The 19,893-nt window shown below is 43.2% G+C and overlaps 1 protein-coding gene across 2 annotated transcripts in view; it reads right to left on the bottom strand.

Moving 5' to 3' along the window:
- Positions 1–19,893, bottom strand: part of EXOC4 (exocyst complex component 4) — a 628,131-nt gene that overhangs the window by 115,219 nt on the left and 493,019 nt on the right. For both annotated transcript variants that reach the window (XM_038752201.1, XM_038752202.1), the window contains one exon: positions 9,486–9,622. In XM_038752201.1, coding sequence (XP_038608129.1) covers positions 9,486–9,622 — 137 coding nt within the window. The remainder of the gene's footprint in view (positions 1–9,485; positions 9,623–19,893) is intronic.

The raw sequence follows: 19,893 nt of genomic DNA, 5'->3' as shown, positions 1-19,893 counted from the left end.
ATAGGGGAGACATTAATAAAGGAGAGACATTAATAAAGATATAATAAGAGGGGGAGACATTAATAAAGACATAATAAGAGGGGGAGACATTAATAAAGAGACATAAATTAAAGATGCATATATAAGTGCTGTGATAGGTGATAGGCTGAGTTTTCTTTCTGAATATAACTGACAAATCCTACTTGCTAAACTTCTTGCTTTTCTAGGGTTTTCTTTCTGAATATACCAGACAAGCCTTACTTGTCACTCTTCTTCCTCTTCTAGCAAATGACCCCGTGAGCAAAAAGCTCCCTTCCTCAATCCAACTGAAGAATCGAAGCTAAGAGCTGACAAAGGAAGTTCTCCCTAGGCCTGATGGATGTCATTCCTCTTCTGAATGAAACACAGAACTGTACAGCTTAGGGAGCTGTTTTAGCACTGACCTACTAACAAAAGTCTGGGAAAAGCTGGTCGATGGAACTAACTTTGAGCCCTTTCTATTACATAAAATAAATACCTGATAGCATGACAATGAAATGGGTGATTGAAGAAATCTGAAAAATTCAAGAAACAGGTAAAATCTGCCAGAGATGGGGAGTGCGGGCTCTTGGCTGGAAGAGTTGGGGAGCAGTGTGGCCTAGTGGAAATATCATGGACCCGGGAATTAGAAGGACCTGGGTTCTATTCCCAGCTGTTCTGACCTTGGGCAAGTCACTTAACTTCTCTTCTCAGTTTCCTCAACTGTAAAATGGGGATTAAATACCCATTCTCCCTCCAACTTAGACTGTGAACTCTATGCAAGATAGGGACTGTTTCTACACTAATTATCTTGTACCTACCCCAGAGCTTAGAACAATGTATGCCACGTGGAAAGCGCATGAGTACTATAAAAAAGTACAAGAAACCCCCACAAAACTCAATGACAGCTAACGTAAGTCCTGCAATTCTATAACCATGTAGTAGCATCTATATACTTCTTCTCCCGCCTTGATATTCATCAATCTTGAGGTCTTAAGTGGGAAGTAGCCAAACCACAGACTTGGCATTTTGCAAATAACTGATCTTTTTCCACTGCCATTTCCTTCACTGCTACTCTCTGAATTCCATCCAAATCGCCCCTTTCTGGAACTGAAATTTACTAGAACTAAACAAACTGAGACTCATCCGATTTTTTGGCTCCGTTGTATGTGTACGGATACTAAATATCACTTGCTGTCTTTTCTGCCTTTTTGCTTTCCAAGTGCAATACAACAAACTGGCAACTCACCAAATTCCCATGATACCTATCCATGGAAAATCTGAACTCTGCTTGAAAAGTGGTCTTCAAATACATTTAAGGGAGTCCCTCTGTCGGCTCACTCCCGACCAACGCCTTCCTATTCCTCGATCTATAGCCCTTCTTCCTGAATCTCCCTCACTGCCTCAGCCAAGTATGGCCTGTCGAACCCCAGCTCCAACATAGGAAACCTTCCCATCTTCCTTGACCTGTTCCCGACCCAATCGCTGCTCCTCCTCGCCAGTACCGAAGTCTGGCTTGCCTCAGATGACCCTGTCTCTCCTGCCACTCTTACCGGAGGGGAGACCCGGGGGGAGGGAGAGAGAGAGAGGCTCATCTTCTCCCAAACTTTCTGAACCATTTTTGACCCTTATTTCACATTTCTACTTTCTCTATCCCCGCACTGATCCTTGGGGACTTCAATATCATTCATTAATTCATTCAACTGTGTTTATTGAGCACTTACTGTGTGCAGAGCACTGTACTAAGCGCTTGGAAAGTACAACTCAGCAACAGAGACAATCCCTACCCAACAACGGGCTCACAGTCTAGAAGGGGGGGAGACAGACAACAAAACTAAACAAGTAAACTGGCATCAATAGCACCAATATAAATAAAGTTATAGATAATGCGCAAAATTAATAAAATAAATAGAAGAATAAATTTGTACATATATACACAAGTGCTGTGGGGAGGGAAAGGGGGCAGAGAAGAGGGAGGGAGTCAGGGAGATGGGGAGGGGAGGAGGAGCAGAGGAAAAGGGGGGCTTAGTCTGGGAAGGCCTCCTGGAGGAGGTGAGCTCTCAGTAGGGATATCCCCAACTTCCACTTTCCACTTCCTCTCACTCCTCAACTCCAATGGCTTCCTGCTCCAGCCCACCTGACACTCACCAACTTGGGTACACGCTTGATCTCATCTCTAGTCACTGTACAAACCCTACCCTCACCAACACTGGCCTCTGATTCTGGACAGGTTCTCAACTCCATCTTGTCTGCTGTGTGACCTTGGGTAAGTCACTTTGCTTCTCTGGGCCTCAGTTATCTCATCAGTAAAATGGGGATTCGACTGGGAGCCCCACGTGGGACAGGGACTATTGCAACCCAATTTACTAGTATCCACCCCGATGCTTAGTACGGAGCCTGAAAGCACCTAACAAATATCACATAGCACAATTTCCATGCTACTGGGCTATTTTCAAATGGTATCTGTTAAGAGCTTACTACTTAAGAGAGAAGCAGCGTGGCTCAGTGGAAAGAGCCTGGGCTTTGGAGTCAGAGGTCATGGGTTCAAATCTCGACTCCGCCAATTGCCAGCTGTGTGACTTTGGGCAACTTCTCTGTGCCTCAGTTACCTCATCTGTAAAATAGGGATTAAGACTGTGAGCCCCCCGTGGAACAACCTGATCACCTTGTAACCTCCCCAGCGCTATGTGCTTTGCACATAGTAAGCGCTTAATAAATGCTATCATTATTATTATTACTTGTCAAGCCCTGTTCAAAGCGCTGGGGTAGATACGGATCAGACACAGTCCCTGTCCCACATGGGGCCCGCAGTCTAAACAGGAGAAACAACAGGAATCAAATCCCCACTTTTACAGTTGAGGAAATAGGCACAGAGAAGTTAAGTGACTTGCCCAAGATCACACAATGGGCAACTGTTTGGATTGGGGCTCAGAACCCAGGTCTTCTGACTCCCAGGCATGTGCTCTTTCCAGTAAATCATCCTTCTCCTCACCTACCTACTTTACTGGACTGAATCAATTCAGCATCACTTCACTGCCCTAACTGCCTAACTACTCTCAGGACCTCCCGGATCAGTGTCAACCAAAACCTTAATTAGCCAGCCGTCTACCCCTCCCCCTCAATAATGAAGACGTTATAATGAAGATGTTAAATAAGACTGGAACGAACACCAATCCCCTAGGCAACCCAGAAGCCCCATAACCTGACACGCTGACATCTATCAGCAACACATAATTATCTTTCAGTTGACTGGTGCCCACCCAGGTGGTCAGGGCCCTACCCAAACCAATTTCATTAACGTGTGTGGATTCTGGACTTCAGCAGTGGCTATCAAAATGGCCACACAAAAAAGAGTAAGAAGTCTCGGGCAATTACCCCGCCATAGGAGAAGGGTTACTCAGCATCACCGGCACCGTAATCTACTAATTAATTCACAGCTTATCGGGCCACAGATGGAGCCATCTGTGTAACTATCTGTACCTGCTCCCGGGAGGAGGAGGAAAATAGGTGCAACACTCACGGGGAGGGGCCCCCAACTCCTCCCCCTCCAAGTGACACAGCTCGGAGTGTTTCATTCAGAGAGCATCTGCTGGTGTCACCCGGTTCCGATGTGCACTGCTTCCTCTCTGGAACATTTGGGCACTACACACAAACCTGGTCCCTGGACACAGCTGGGATGCTGAGCCTTTTCATTAAGCAAACAACTGGGGGCAGGTGGGGCTAATTGGGCTCAGTAGTTTAGTGACGGCAAGGGTGCGATATTTACTCACACAGCCCAAAGCCACTCCAAATGCTCCGAGCTGGAAGACTTTACCATTGGTGAATTCAAGATGTAAGGGGGTGTGTGGGATGGATGTGCGAAGACTCAGCTGGTCTAAGTAGTTGGGAGAGTTTAATACAGACTGAGAGTCCACTGGGCAGGTACCACTCTAACATTAAACATTTCTTATCGGTAGGTTGAACGTGACAGAGTAACGGCATTAAAATAGCAGGTCACACTGGCTTCTAACAAAGGAATAGAGCTGCAGCACTCCATTCTACTTTGCTGCCTGGATTTTATTTCTAAAATAGCATTTCTGTACATGTTTTACAGTCCTCAAAACCTTCCAACGGTACCCATTCATCGATGCAGAGCACTGAACACGAGTGCTCTTTCCTCCCCATTCTCTTCTCCTCTCCACCCTACCATGTGTTCTCTGTTCCTCCCAAGCTCAGTTTCTCGCTGAGCCTCTTTCTCAAGTATATCGTCCACCTTTGGCCCATGCCCTTCCTCCTGCCTAGGACTCGTTCCTTCTTTGAATCCATCGGCTCACAGCTCTCTGTCTCTGCCAAACCTTTCTGAAATCCTCCCACTCCCAGGAGGTTTTCCTCAATTCATTTCCCTGTTAATATCTCACCACTTTGGCTCCCACAACTTCCTGTTCTTTTGGTACATAACAATTAACACACTAGTATTTGAGCACTTTTTCCTGCTACTTGCCAATTATTTTATGTCTGCCTTCCCTGGCTCCTTGTGGGAGCCTGTATTTTATTGTACTCTCCCAAGGTCTTCATAAAATGCTCTGCACACACTAGCTGCTGAATAAATACTACTATTTGATTTCCTCAAGGACAGACTGAGACAAGAAGCACTAAAAAGCTGCCACCCCACCACAAAATACCACCTTAAAATGTTAGGTTTTCAAACTGGGCCCGATCTCAGGTCAGGAAAGGTAAGGAAATTCAGAGACTTGGATTTCACTAAGAATTCTTTCTTCCCTCCACTGCTCAAAGCGTATTTGAGAACTGCTAGTGGGAGACCTCTGGCTGATCTCCACAACAGTGAGGGTTTATTGAAAAGAAAGGACCTCTTAGCAAAATATGTGTTAAGTTATAATATATAAACGAGCTGACTGCACTACTAAAAAAGACTTCCCAGGAATTCTCCTTCAAGATGCAGTGCACAGAGTCGATCAAGATTTAATCTTCTAGCAGTGGGTAGACCTTTTTCAAGAATCCTTCTATCTCTGCCCAAGCCTAGAGTGATCATACAATAAGCATGTCTCCCCTTACTATTTCTTTTGGAGTACAGCTCTTAGGGGAACCTTGTCAGCTCACTCTTGAATGAGCACATTTCCTCTCTCAGCAGGGGGCCTCACAAGTCTATGGATTTGACCAATTCTACAATCCCAGCAAAGGCACCCATAAGAAAATCAAGGCCATACTGCTCCTCCCAGCACCCTCCAACTCCCCCCGCCCCGGACTGTGTTCTCTCCTTTTGAATCATCTGAGTCGAATCTGGCTTTCTATTTAAGTCAGCCATTTACTGGCAGCAAAACTAGAACATTTCCTGCTTTTCCTTTAGCTGTAATCAGGATTTGGCCATCCAAATTAGGGCTGCCCTAATTACTCCTCAGCAGGTGCCAAATCCTGTGGAGGGCAGAGAGACTGAGAAAGAGGGAGGGAGGGAAGAAAGGGGCAAGGGAGAAAGAAAGGACATTTTGCATTTTCAGGCCCTTGAAGGAAAGAAAATATCATCTTCGCATGCTAGAAACTCTTGATTAGAAAACAGACTGTGCACATAAATATTTGTATAGGAGTATGTGTGCATAAAAAGGAAATTATTTCTTGGATTATTTATCCCCCAGGCTGTATAAACAAATATTACCTTATGCAATTCCAAGACCTAGACAATCTCACACGAAGCCCAGTAATCGGGAAAAGTCCCCATTAAAACAGAGTCAAAATTTTGGGTTCTAAGGCAAATTAATGCTGTGGGACCAGAGGTCTACTGAAAGGAAGCCCAGTGAGGGAAATCAGAACAGTGACACCACCATTTTAGTAGCAGAAATAGCACTAGCATTTACTAAGCACCCAATTCGGCAGTGCCCTGTACTCGGTGCTTCGGACGAACAGAATAAAGGAGTGATATATTCCCTGTCCATAAAGAACTTACATTTTAACAGGGGATCAACTGGCATGAGCACAATAAATATTTGAGCACATAGCACACATACAAACAATACACGAGTGCAGAGAAGGGTATGACTATATTCATAAGTGTTAGTTTTCTAGAGGTCTCTGTTGGGAAGAGGGTTGCGAGTGGATGAAGCTACAGAGGTAGAGATGGGAAGCCACCCACAAGCCAGGCAAATCCCAGAAAAGTGGGATTCTACCCCAACTTCATCTACTGATGCTTTCTTGATTTCCAGGTTTTGGCTGTCCATTTGCTAGCATAGTGAGAACCACGATCAAAGCAGATCACACAGAGTTAACAGTGCACTCACTCTATGTCTCTCTCTCTCTATATATATATAGCTCTCTCTATCTCTCTCTATATATATATATACACAAACACACACACAGTGTATACAGTACAACTCTTCAACTGGACAATGATCATTTAGCTTTCTGCCATCCCATCCATTCAGCACAGCTTGATAAGCCTACTAAACATCACTTCACTTGCCCAAGAACGCGGGATTTTCTTTGACAAATCGCTAGAGATTTCAGGGACGTTCTGAAAGTAAACCTTAGCAGTCTAAATGGTATCAATCCCGGCACCTAGAGCTCTAGATCCATTTTCCTGGATCTGCTGTTTATTTGCTGCACCACTCAAGACAGATTTCTTCATCCTCTCCATTTCTGCCTCCGTCGACATCATCTCAACACATAATTAACATTTAACGGCAAAGGGAATGACATTTTGTTAAATACAGAGAGAATGTGTTTAAAGAAAGCAAAACTCCAGGATCTGAAGGTGGCATGCCCTAGTGGAAACAGCACAGGATTGGGAGTCCAGAGACTCAGATTCACCCGGGGTGACTTTGGGTAAGTCACTTAACCTGTCTGTACAATGGGGATAAAAGAGATTGTGAGCACTGTTTGGGTCAGGAGCTGTGTCTGATCTCACAACTTTCTATCTGCCCAGCACTTAGAACATAATAAGCACTTAAAAGTGCCATAATTATCACATCTTGTGGGTCGACCTTTGGCTCTTAAGTAGTCATGACAGAAGCTACAAGTTAAGTGAGAATCAGGCAAAGCTTAGGGGAAGATGTGAAAATTACGAAGATGAATTTGACAGTGAAAGAATTCTCAAAGAATTATCCATAAAATGAACTTCACTTATGGACAACTGACTTTTATAGCCAAATGCAAGTTGTTTCACATTGCCTCTATATGACATCAGTTCAGACCCATAATTGCTCTGAATCCCACCTTCATTTGGGTAACTGAGGTTTAGACATGAGTGACTGATGAGAAATCCCATCTCCTCATAAAAGTGCAGTCCAGAGCTGCAGTAACTTGTGCTAAATAGAAGTGAGACCTCACAACAAGAAGGAAAATCATTTGGCTGCTGGCTACTGAAGATCATCAAGGGTGATGGAAGAGACACAGCTGTCAATTTGCAAAATGCGGAGATGGGGGGGAAGTTGATGGGCTTTTCACCCATCTCGCTCAATCCTTGGTTTGTTCTCTATCATCGCTCATCAAGAACAGAGATGCCTGCCAAAGAAGTTTAATCACTTCTTCTTCTGGTCATCCAGTATGTTAAGCTGATGTAACGACTCATGCAGTCCAGGCTGCCTGAGTGATGGAACTCTTCCTTGAGTGTTATTTTTACCAATGATAATAATAATAATAACAATAATAATAAAAGAGCTTCCCAATTCTTCCCACAGTCTCCCAGAAACTTTTACTGATTACAGAAAACTTGGGAGTGATAGCACTGATTTTGCAGTATGGGCAGGAAGTTTTACAGAGGATGGGAACCCGCTGTTCCTTAACTACTTTGAAAATAGAAAAAAGATGGAAGATGGTTTAACTTAGCAAAGGAGGAGTGTAGGTCAGAAACTAGGATGGATCTCTGAAGAGGGAAAGTTGAAACACGGTAGGGCAAGTTACCAACTGAGTTTCTGAAATCTCAATCAATGGCGTTTTTTTGAACTCTTAACTGGACTAAGCTCTTGGGAGAGTACAACACAACAGAGTTGGTAGATAGGTTCCCTGCCCACAATGAGGTTTCAGTCTCGAGGGAGAGACAGCCATTAATATAAATAATATAGAATATATAATTTCTAGATATGTACATAATTGCTATGGGGTTGAGGGTGGGGTTAGAATTCTAAAAGCCCAAAGTCATAAATGATGCAGAATAGACCTTCCTGGCTTTGGATCATTAATATGAGAAGCAGCATGGCTTAGTGGGAGAAGCAGCATGGCTTGGTGGAAAGAGCATGGGCTTGGGAATCAAAGGTCTTGGGTTCTAATCCCAGATCTGCCACTTGTCAGCCAGGTGACTGTGGGCAAGTCACTTAGCTTCTCTGTGCCTCAGTTACCTCATCTGTAAAATGGGGATTAAGACTGTGAGCCCCATATGGGACAACCTGATAACCCTGTATCTACTCCAGTGCTTAAAACAGCGCCTGGCACAAAGTAAGCACTTAAATACCACCATTATTATTATTATTAGAAGAAGGGAGGGAGGGAGGAAGAAAGGAAGGATGGAGAGAGAAAAGGAACCCCTATCTAGACTCTAAGCTCACTGTGGGCAGGGAACATGTCTATCAACTCTCCCAAGTTGATATGTTGTATTCTAAGATATATTGTACTTTCCCAAGTGCTTAGTACAGTGCTCTGCACACAGTAAGCACTCAATACAATTGATTGGTTGATTGAGGGAGGGAGACAGCCCCGGCCAAGAGGCAGCAGGCTAGGTAAAATGACTCCAGAACAATTTTGAAAATTACGACTTTTCTTGATGCCTCCTCTGGGCTACCAGTATTTTGTATTTCACAAAAGGCTTGGCACATTCCTCCTCAATCCCATTCATTCTTATTTGTTAGCTGGATTTGCTCTGGATAAGGGCACTTTTTCATATTAATGATATTATCTTTAATTTTCCAGAGTGCTTGCACACTTGTTACCTCATAACTTTGTGGTAGGAGAGGCAGGCAGGTAAAGAAGCAGCGTGGCTCAGTGGAAAGAGCATGGGCTTTGGAGTCAGAGGTCATGGGTTCAAACCCCGGCTCTGCCAATTGTCAGCTGTGTGACTTGGGGCAAGTCACTTAACCTCTCTGTGCCTCAGTTACCTCATCTGTAAAATGGGGATTAAGACTGTGAGCCCCCCGTGGGACAACCTGATCACCTTATAACCTCCCCAGTGCTTAGAACAGTGCTTTGCACATAGTAAGCGCTTAATAAATCCCATTATTATTATTATTATTATTATTAAACTAAAGAAACTGAAGCCCAGAGAGGTTAAATGACTTGCCCAAGTCCACACAGCAGGCCATTGGTACACTTGGTACTAGACTCCAGGTCTCTTGTTTCCCATAACTGTGCTGCCTGGTGGAAGTTATGACAAATATCTCTAAAAGGGCCCTATTTTAACAACATCGGGTAGAAATTGAGTTCTTTAAGGTATATTCTAGGCCCAAGTTATATTCCTGGGTAAAGTTTTAGCTTGTCTTTGAAGTGAATTAAGTTTCTCGAAGAAGCTATACCTGTAGGCCACAGTGCAGGTATCCTTGTACTCCTGAAGCTTCACACAGACCATGTTGAGGAACTGATCCGAATATGCACTCAGGTCATGCATCAGGTTCATGAGGTCTTGCACTGTCTTCTCCACGATTATCGTGCTCTGGGAAAAGGAATACACAGAAACAGAGGGCCATGAGAATCTCACCCAGAAAATGAGACAGTATGAGAGCTGAAAGGACAATTTTAAGATAGCTTGCTGGCTGTATGAGCTTAGAGGCGTGACAAAGGGAGGAAGAAAACAATGACATTCTAGGCCCTTCAAGGAGTTTCACCCAACACTTTGTATATTCATTCATTCAATCGTATTTATTGAGCGCTTACTGTGTGCAGAGCACTGTACTAAGAGCTTGGGAAGTACAAGTTGGCAACATATAGAGACGGTCCCTACCCAACAACAGGCTCACAGTCTAGATGGGGTAGATACAAGATATTCAGGTTTAACAATGTCCCTGTCCTACCTGGGGTTCAGAGTTTAAGTACGAGGAAGAACAGGTACTGACTTCTCATTTTACAGACAAGGAAACAGAGACACAGGGAATTTAAGTGACGCACCCAAGGTCAAACAGCAGACAGAGCAGAGATTATGACACACATCCCCTGAACCCCAGGCCTGTGCTCTTAGCTCTGTGCTCTTACCTAGAGCAGTAGGGTAGGGAAGGAAAGAAGGGTGGGAGATGACAGGATGCAGAATAGTGAAGAAATCCAGCCATGGGATGAGAATTTTAGTTCATCTAGAAGTAAAAATTAACCATGCTGTTGTGAAACCAATTTTCAATCCCAAGCGGTCCGATGACTTTCTTCCATGTATATGAATCCAGAAGTTGGGTAGGAAGCTAGGTCAGGGGATCTGGGGGCTGGCTCTGTCAGGGTTGGCATAACGGGAGTTGGGAGTAGTGGAAACAGAGCTAGCGTCCAGGGATCTCTCCAATATTAGAGAAGTAGGGTGGTCTAGTGGATACAGCTCACGCTTGGGAGTCAGAAGGCCCTGGGTTCTAATTCATTCATTCAATCGCATTTATTGAGCGCTTATTGTGTGCAGAGCACTGTACTAAGCACTTGGGAAGTACAAGTTGGCAACAGAGACAGCCCCTACCCAACAGCGGGCTCACAGTCTAGCTCACAATCCAATCCCAGCTCCACCACTTGTCTGCCATGTGACCTTGACCAAGTCACTTCGTTTCTTCATTCAGTTACCTCATCTGTAAAATGGGGATTACGACTGTGAGCCCCATGTGTGACATGGACTGTGCCCAATCTGATAAGCTTGTATCTACCCCAGAGCGTAGTAGAATGCCTGGAATGTAGCAAACACTGAACAAATACCTTAAAAAAATTCCTTGGTTAACCAGAGAGATGAAATTGAAGAGGATGAATGATCAAGGTTCTGTCTGACCTGAGGGTATTTTCAATATGCATTCATTCAATCGTATTTATTGAGTGCTTACTGTGTGCAGAGCACTGTACGAAGGAAGTAGCAGGGAGATCTGGGGAGAGAAGTTGTGTGGATTGTGCGATTTCATGTTGGGTAAACCACACAAAACTGGTGTTTAGGGGCTTGACAAGCATCAAGTCAACTGCTGACTAAAGCACAGGTCATTGGACATCTTGGCCACCATCCACTAAAACCGAAATCTCCAAATTCATTATCCTGTGCCTTGCCCACTAATTCATACTGCCTCCTCAAAGGACCTATAAGTCAGATTTACTGAACTTCCAAATGGTTCTGAGGATTTCCTCCTTAAAGGAATATTGATTTTACACTTAGTGGCGAGGAAGCGTTAGCTAATGCTTTCATTCGACAAGCATCTGACTGAGAGAAATGTGCTCCTGAAAGGCAGTTATTCGGCTTGAAAAATGGGTTTCACGGCCCCAGATTTCCAGGTTAGAGCATCACCTGGATGGAAATTCTGGGGCTGGGCCTCAAGCTCACATGCACACAACCCAGCTCCAAAACTGATGCGCTTCTGGCTAGGTCCAAGTATTTAGTTCCTACTCCGCACACAGTTAGCCCTTAATAAATACCACGGATTGATTGGGTCTGACCTGATTGGTGAAGGGGATCACGCAGTTGTCCGAACTGTATTCTAGGGGTTCGGTTTCTCATTCATTCGCTCATTCAATCGTAGTTATTGAGCACTTACTGTACTAAGTGCTTGGAAAATACAAATCAGCAATAAAGAGAAACAATCCTTGCCCACAGCAGGCTTACTGTCTAGAAACACCGGGCTTTCTCAGTGAGCACATCTGACTTTCAAGCAAAATTCAAAAAGATGTGCCTGTGTGGCTATGAAATGGTACCGGGGCTGCTGTCCTTCTGGGTCATTGCTGTCCTTCTGGGTCATCTTGGGCCCCCAAAAGTTGGTGCAGTGCCCAGTTAGGCCCAACAGGGAAGGCAAAGGAAAGGATGGGGAAGAGAGAAAGAGAGAAGTGCTGGGCTCTTTACCAAGTGGAGATGATTTTCAGAGGGGTGACAAGTCGGGATTAGTAACACACAGTGCATCCTTGATCTCTCCTTAGGGCCAGTTATCTCTTATACCCCCTTTCCTTGCACTCAGAAAATGCACCGTATTTGCAAGTTAGAAAAAAGAATCAAAGCAAAACATAAAGCAGCTTAATTTTGTAACTTCATGAGATTTCACGATGAAGAATGTGAACCAACGAGATACGTGCGTAAGAAAAAACAGCACGGCCAAAGACATTCCTCTAATATTCCAGTTTAAGAGTATTTTTGAGAGGCGTTAATGATTTTTAAATATAGGCTGGGGTGGCTGCTTTGGTTTTCTTTAAAAGCAAAAAGAAAAGGGAAGAAAAAAGAAATGACAGTTTTAAAGAATCATTATAACATTTACCTAAGAGCCTCTGAGGGATTAGACTATAGCTATGTGTAGGCACTCAGATACCTGAAAGCATTTACATATTTGTTCAATTCTAGGGGTTTTATACACATAATATATATTAAAAGGTGACAGAAAGGAACTGCTAACTTCAATAGGGCAAAATTTCACAGAAGCCCAAATTACAGTCTCTGCAGTATCCCCACACATTCAACTTTTTTTTTCCTATCGATTTTAGGATTAAAGCACTGCAACATCTTCGAGATCCATAATCCTGTTCCTCCATATCTACCTGTGAGTGACAGGAATCGATTCTGCTCTCCTGCATGTCCCTGATCTGCTAAAGGGAATCTGAAAAACCTTACCCCTATTCGAAACATAGTTATAAGACCTCAATGAGAGCAGCATTTTATTTGGGTGGGTTTGGCTAGTGAATGTGCCAAAACAGGTGTCATCAATATCCTTCTATGCTGATGAAAGGGCATTCTGAACAATAAAACACTTCTGGAGATATTGTACTCAGAGTCTGTCACAGAGAAAGCAATCGGATGACAAAGCACATAAGCAAAGATGACAATTCTGCCATTACTGGACTAATTCTAGGCAGGTTAAGTTTAGCACACCTCAGTTTACCCACCTATCTTTATTATACCCCTTTGGCAGGGGCTCTCAAGAAAATTTAAAAATAACTTATTTTAAAGTAGTTTTTAAAGAAGGAGAAAATGAATAGAACGGGATTGGAGAAGGTGAAAGAGAAAAAAATCACAGGACAGACAAAAGACAGAATTCAGGGGAGAGGGAAAGACAGAAAAGGGAAAGAAGCAAAAATTAAATGGGGAATGGGCAAAGAGGAAAACAGTAAAAATGAGTCAGGTTGTGAAAGAAAACTGGAGAAAAGAAAAAGGATAGAGCACAAATCAAACTGAAAGGGAGAAGAAACAGCAAGGAAGCATCAAATGAGATATCAGGGGCAAGAAACAAGAGATAATAAAGATTTAGTTTGGTATGCATAGTTTGACAAGTAAGGAGTGGTTTCTTGAGAAGATATTGGGTAGGAAATTTTCTTTTTTAAAATAATAATAATGATAGCATTTATTAAGCACTTACTATGTGCAAAGCACTGTTCTAAGTGCTGGGGAGGTTACAAGGTGATGAGGTTGTCCCACTGGGGGCTCACAGTCTTAATCCCCATTTTACAGATGAGGGAACTGAGGCCCAGAGAAGTTAAGTGACTTGCCCAAAGTCATACAGCTGACAAGTGGCAGAGCTGGGATTTGAACCCATGACCTCGGACTCCAAAGCCCGTGCTCTTTCCACTGAGCCACGCTGCTTCTCTAAAATAATAATAATGACATTTATTAAGCACTTACTATGTGCAAAGCCCTGTTCTAAGCGCTGGGGAGGCTACAAGGTGATGAGGTTATCCCATGGGGGGAGGCTCATAGTCAATCCCCATTTTACAGATGAAGTAACTGAGGCACAGAGAAGTGACTTGCCCAAAGTCACACGGCTGACAAGTGGCGGAGCTGGGATTTGAACCCATGACCTCGGACTCCAAAGCCCATGCTCCTTCCACTGAGCCACGCTGCTTCTCTAAAATAATAATAATGACATTTATTAAGCACTTACTATGTGCAAAGCCCTGTTCTAAGCGCTGGGGAGGCTACAAGGTGATGAGGTTATCCCATGGGGGGGCTCACAGTCAATCCCCATTTTACCGATGAAGTAACTGAGGCACAGAGAAGTGACTTGCCCAAAGTCACACGGCTGACAAGTGGCGGAGCCGGGATTTGAACCCCTGACCACTGACTCCAAAGCCCGCGCTCTTTCCCCTGAGCCACGCTGCTTCCCTCTGCATTTCTTTAGCGCTTACTATGTGACAAGCACTGTTCTTAGCTCCAGGGATAAATACAAATCAGTCAGGTTGGACACAGTCCCTGTTTCACATAGGGTTCACAAGTCTAAAATAAGAACTGAGATTAGAACAGATGTCTACTGACTTCCAGTTCTGTACTTTTTCTTCTAGGCCACACCTTTTCTTCTCTTATATTTGCAAAAGTGGTTTATTCTGATGGAGCTATTCTGGAGATGTGTAGTCTGTGGTTTTAGTTTGACATTATAACATTCCTTTTGAAGATCAGACCCGGGACATTTGATTTCTTCACCACAAATCTTTGGAAGGCGCAAGGAGGGCATGAGAGTGTGGGATTTGGCTGGCTGGGATTGGTTTACTCCAGTGTGTGAAACCTAGATCAAACATGGGCATGCCCTAATGGAAACAGCACAGGCTTGGGAATCAATCAATCACATTTATTGAGCACTTAACTGTGTGCAAAGCACAGCTTGAGAGCATACAATGTAATAATATAATAAACACATTCCCTGCAGAGAATCTGGGCTCTAATCCCAGCTTTGCTACTCGTCTGCTGTTTGACCTTTGGCAAGTCCCTTAACTTCTCTGCGCCTCAGTTTCCTCATCTGTAAAATAGGGATTAAATCATATGTCCTCCTAATTAGACTGTGAGCTCTTAAATACCATTATCATAATATTAATTTGGAGGCTAGAAGTTGGGTTGGTATTATAGGTACCCTCCCCAATGAGTTTTGCTTTACCTAAATTTTGCTATTATGGTTTTGGGGTGGAGAACAAGTGGCAAAAGCTAATGGGCCTTTAAACAGTTTATTCAGGGAATGTACTAGTCTCTCTCCTTAGCGCAAGCTTCTCACCAGCCTTCAAGTCAGTGTCCCCCAGCCTCAGTTGCTCAAGCCTCCAAGAGTCACAAAAGCCAAGAAGGGAAATTGTTTCATTTTTTTTCAAGTTTCATTTCTCAGACTGTCAAAATACCATGGGTAAAAGCTTCAACCTCACTGCCAGGAAGATGAGAAGAAACTGCAGCACAACGTTATAAAGTAGTTTTCAAACTCTGTAAAATTATATAACCCTAGGGGGTTCACAACAATGCAGTAATGGGAGGGACGGCATTTCACCTTAACCCAATTCTCCTTTGGGGTACTTTTTATGGCATTAGTTAAGTGCCTAATATGTGTCATGCAGTGTTAGAAGTACTGGGGCAGATACGAGTTAATCAGGTCAGACACAGTCCAGTCCTATTTGGGGTTCACAAACTAAGCGGGAGGGAGAGTGGGCATTGAATCCCCATTTTACAGTTGACAAAACTGAGGCACAAAGAACTTAGGTGACTTGCCCAAGGTCACATAGCAGGCAAGTGGTGCAGCTGGAATTAGAAAACAAGTCCTCTGATTCCCAGCCCTGTGCTCTTCCCGCTAAGCCATACTCAATCAATCCATTGATCAAATTTATTGAGCACTAACTGTGTGCAGAGCACTGTACTAAGCGCTTGGAAGAGTACAATATAACAGACACATTCCCTGAACACAATGAGCTAACAGTCTAGAAGGGGGAGACACAGGCACTAACATAAATAAACTACAGATATGTACATAAATTCTGCACAGATGTACACGCTGTACATGCTGCTTCTCTATTTGATTTTTTCGGTCAACAAAATTCAGAGTGAGGCATAACTCTTTCATGATATGTGAGAATGCTGGTGGGAAATGATAATATTCACGTAATGAGTCAGAAGAAAATTTGAAAGGGTTCCACTGTTCTTGATATTTTGAAACGTGCAACTTTATCTGATGGAGAAATACACCTTTAAATCTTTGGTTATCAATAGAAAAGGATAAAGTCTCACAAAGAACTTTGAGTCAGAAAAAGAAAAAGTCAAATTTTGGTCCGTCAACCATAACAATGCATTCCCTTTGGATTTCAGTTAGGTAATTCTATGATTATTGACCTGACTTTCAGTTTTATTGGGAGACTTAATTAAAGCACTTGGGAAATATCAACAGCATTGTAAATGCTAAACAACAATAATGAATTCGATTGAAATTCTGGGGAGGGGAACCTTTTGGAAAAACCACATCTGTCTTATATAGCATGCTTTGTGAACACAGGAGGCACTTCAAAGATTAGGGCCAGCTCTTAGGAATTTGTGGTTTTCTAGGCCAACAGATTGGTAGGAAAAGAAGGAAAAAAAATGTAGCAGGTTTATGCAAGGGTCCCTTAAATTAGCTCTGGTCAGTGGCTAAGAAGAAGTTTTCGGCATTCTGAAAAGTGAAAATCCTTAAATTCTAAAGCTTGAGGGGCATTAACAGGATATGTGGATCAATGGAAAGAATTTAGCTGAGACACACTAAATACTGAACAGGAATACAAAGCACAGCCTAGTGGGATGAGCCCAGGACAGGGAATCAGGACACAAGTGTTTGACTCCTGGCTCTTCCTCTTGCCTGTTGTGTGGCCTTGGGCAAGTCATTTAACTTCTCTTTGCCTCCGTTTCCTCACTGAAAACATGGTTTGAACAGCTGTTCTCCCTTCGTCTGAGACCTGGAGCCCACAGTGGGACAGAGACCGTCTGGCCTGATGGATTTAATCTGCCTCATTGGTTAACATAATCCCTGGCACATAGTATGCAGTTAGCTGCCAAAATTATCGATAATATTAATCATCTATTAAAATAGTGCTCATATTGATAGTAGTAGCTCAAAAGTGTGATAGCCACTCGTCACTGGTCATCCAGGCATCTCCCCTGAATAATAATAATTAGTAACAATTGTGGTATTTGTTAAACACTACTATGGGCCAACCGTGGTACCAAACGCTGAGGTAGTAACATTCCTGCCCTCTGATCCTGGTCCTAGTTCTGCTCCTTTCCTTGGAACAATCAGATGGAGTCTAAGACAAGAGATCAGGATATAACTGCCAGGCTGGGAGAGGATCCCACAGCTTCTCCTACAAGTCCCTGCAACTCTCTACATCGAGACTCAAACTTGGCAGATTTCAGCATAGCTTTCCAAAACTCGCTATCAAAATATACTCCCCCTCCTCAGGTTTAAAATGTTTGTTTTTTCAAGTTTTCTGTTACATGCTTACTAACTGCCAGGCGCTATACTAAGTACTGAGATAGACACAAGCTAATCAGGTTGGACACAGCCCATTTCTCACAAGGTGCTCACAGTATTAATCCCCAATTTACAGATGAGGTAACTGAGGTACAGAGAAGTAAAGTGACTTGCCCAAGATCACACAGCTGACAAGTGGCAGAGTTCTCTTGCCAGGCACAAGGCTTCATATATAGTGTCTTAATAATTCTCCCAACAGCCAGGTGAGATGAAAGGAGAGTGTTCTCACCCTAATCTTAGAGAAAGTTTTAGTACTTTAAGTAGAGTTTCTCATGGACTTCCAGAACCCAACTGCAATTAGGAGTTTGGTCAGGCAGAATGAAATGGTTTTTCCTCTCAAGACTCCTCAAGCTCACTTCTCAGCTTTAGGTTTCTGGCGGGTTTCTAAGCTTCAGCTCTTTAAAGAGTGAAATGTGCATTCATTCATTCACTCATATTTACTGAGCGCTTGCTTACTGGGTGCAGAGCACTGTACTAAGCGCTTGGGAAGTACAAGTCGGCAACATATAGAGACGGTCCCCACCCAACAACGGGCTCAGGAATAAACATTTCTCTTAGCATGGAGCTATTACTTTTTTGGAAACAGTTATTCCCTTTTTTTAATTACAGTTCCTCTGCCATGTTCCCTCAGTGCCCAGGAGCCATTAGATTCACAACACAAAATCTTTAAAACATTATTCATTCTTCTTCTCTGGAGCGAAAGGGTCTCCTCAACGGGGGGCTCCAGTGACCCATGATGGGGCATTACTCATTAGGGGAGAACCGCAAATGTATAAATCAACATGTCAGTGGAGGAAGTCTGGGCCGACCCAGGGGGAAATGCACGATAAATACAGATTTGTTCCACTCTGTGCAGTCTCACCTGTCTTTGGTGCCGTACACCGTGTAATAATCAATTATGCCGACAAGTTCCGTACAAATCGCTGTGGCTTCAGTTACTCATGTACTGATGACGTGAAGTCCGGAGTTCTCCAAGAGGAAGCGTCAGGAGGGAACCGGGATTCTAGTGAAGTTCAATTTATGGAACTGTTGGGGTGTGTGTGTGTGTGTGTTTGTTTTGGAGCTGAAGTAGCAGGAGGACAGCTGACATTTCTTTCCACTGGAATAAACATTAAAGCTTCAAAAGTCACCAAATCAGTAAAGGTTTGTTTGTTTTTCATTCTCTGTCTCCCCCTTTTAGACTGTGAGCCCACTGTTGGGTAGGGACTGTCTCTGTATGTTGCCAATTTGTACTTCCCAAGCGCTTAGTACAGTGTTCTGCACATAGTAAGCACTCAATAAATACGATTGATGATGATGATGATGATGATGAAACTGACTGGTGTTTTACCCATTAGTGTTCTCTGCTTTTTTCTAGGTAAATCTTTCTCTTCTCATTCCCTCAGACCTTCTCACATGATCGGTGAAGGATGGTGAGGTGATGTGGACTAAGCTCAAAGGACCTGGATAAGATGACAGGAGACATCCTTCCAGAACACGGAGCACCACAGGTTGCTTCTGATGCTTTAGTTTCCACTACTGCCTTACCTCACAGGGAATGCATGAAGAGAAACAAGTGCATTAACCACACTCTTCCAGGTGAAAAACTTCTTCTCTAGGGTTGAGTTACATTTAGGTCACCAGGACACAGGTTCAATGGAATCCTGTTTCCTGAAAGAGTTGACAGATCTTCCCCAAAATAGTATCTACCGCCAGCAGAGGAGTTAGCTTTCCACGGAGACTAGAGCCAAGGTCTGTAACACATTCAGCTGTTCTTTGAACTATGTGATGTATAATCCATCTCCAGGATTATTACAATGATGAATAGCATTTGCCCAAAATATTTCTCACCCAGTGGTTTCCTTAGAATTGTGCCTGAGAGCATCAAAGACAGGTAGACTTACGTATGGTTTCAGGCAAACTGTTTGACCAGAACAATGCGTGTAGTATTTTATTTTGTTTCTGACCTTTGGGAAATCTCACCCTGCGGAGTTCGGTCCGCAAGCCAGATTTTTGTCTGCTTAAAATTGTTGATCGATTTGTGTGAGGGGAGAGGGGCTGCTACCACCCACGGTCTAACAGCAAAAATGAAGGAAAAGAGCTTACACTTAGATTCATCTGACACGATTTTATCTTTTTCTGGGCTATTAAATTGTAAGCTTTTGGGGGAGAGGAAGGAATAGCAAATTAAAACAGAACTCGAAAGTACTCAATAAAATAATAAAATTGTTCAACAGCCTCTTACAGCGGGTGACTTGGAAGGCACTTTAAGTGCGTGCAAATGTAATTTAGAAAGAAAACTCTAATGATTCATAAAATTACTTTGGTTCCCATGTAACTGAAAACAATAGCACTCTCCACAAGATGTAGAAAGAGCATTCAAGTCATTTTAATAGAGTGAGTTTATCTTTTTCTTTTAAACTCTTCAATGCTTGTAACGCTTTAAAGATTTTTTTTTTTAAAGAATGAAAAGTAGGATGTTTGAGCTGCCCGACTTTGCCTTTTTCCTATTGTTCCCTTTTTGTTTTTAAATGATGGTGAAATTGAGGGCTTGGATCACTAGGGGTTT

The sequence above is a fragment of the Tachyglossus aculeatus genome, chromosome 10 (genome assembly GCF_015852505.1).
Source record: "Tachyglossus aculeatus isolate mTacAcu1 chromosome 10, mTacAcu1.pri, whole genome shotgun sequence".
Lineage (NCBI taxonomy): Eukaryota > Metazoa > Chordata > Mammalia > Monotremata > Tachyglossidae > Tachyglossus > Tachyglossus aculeatus.
This window is presented reverse-complemented; position numbering and strand designations above follow the sequence as displayed.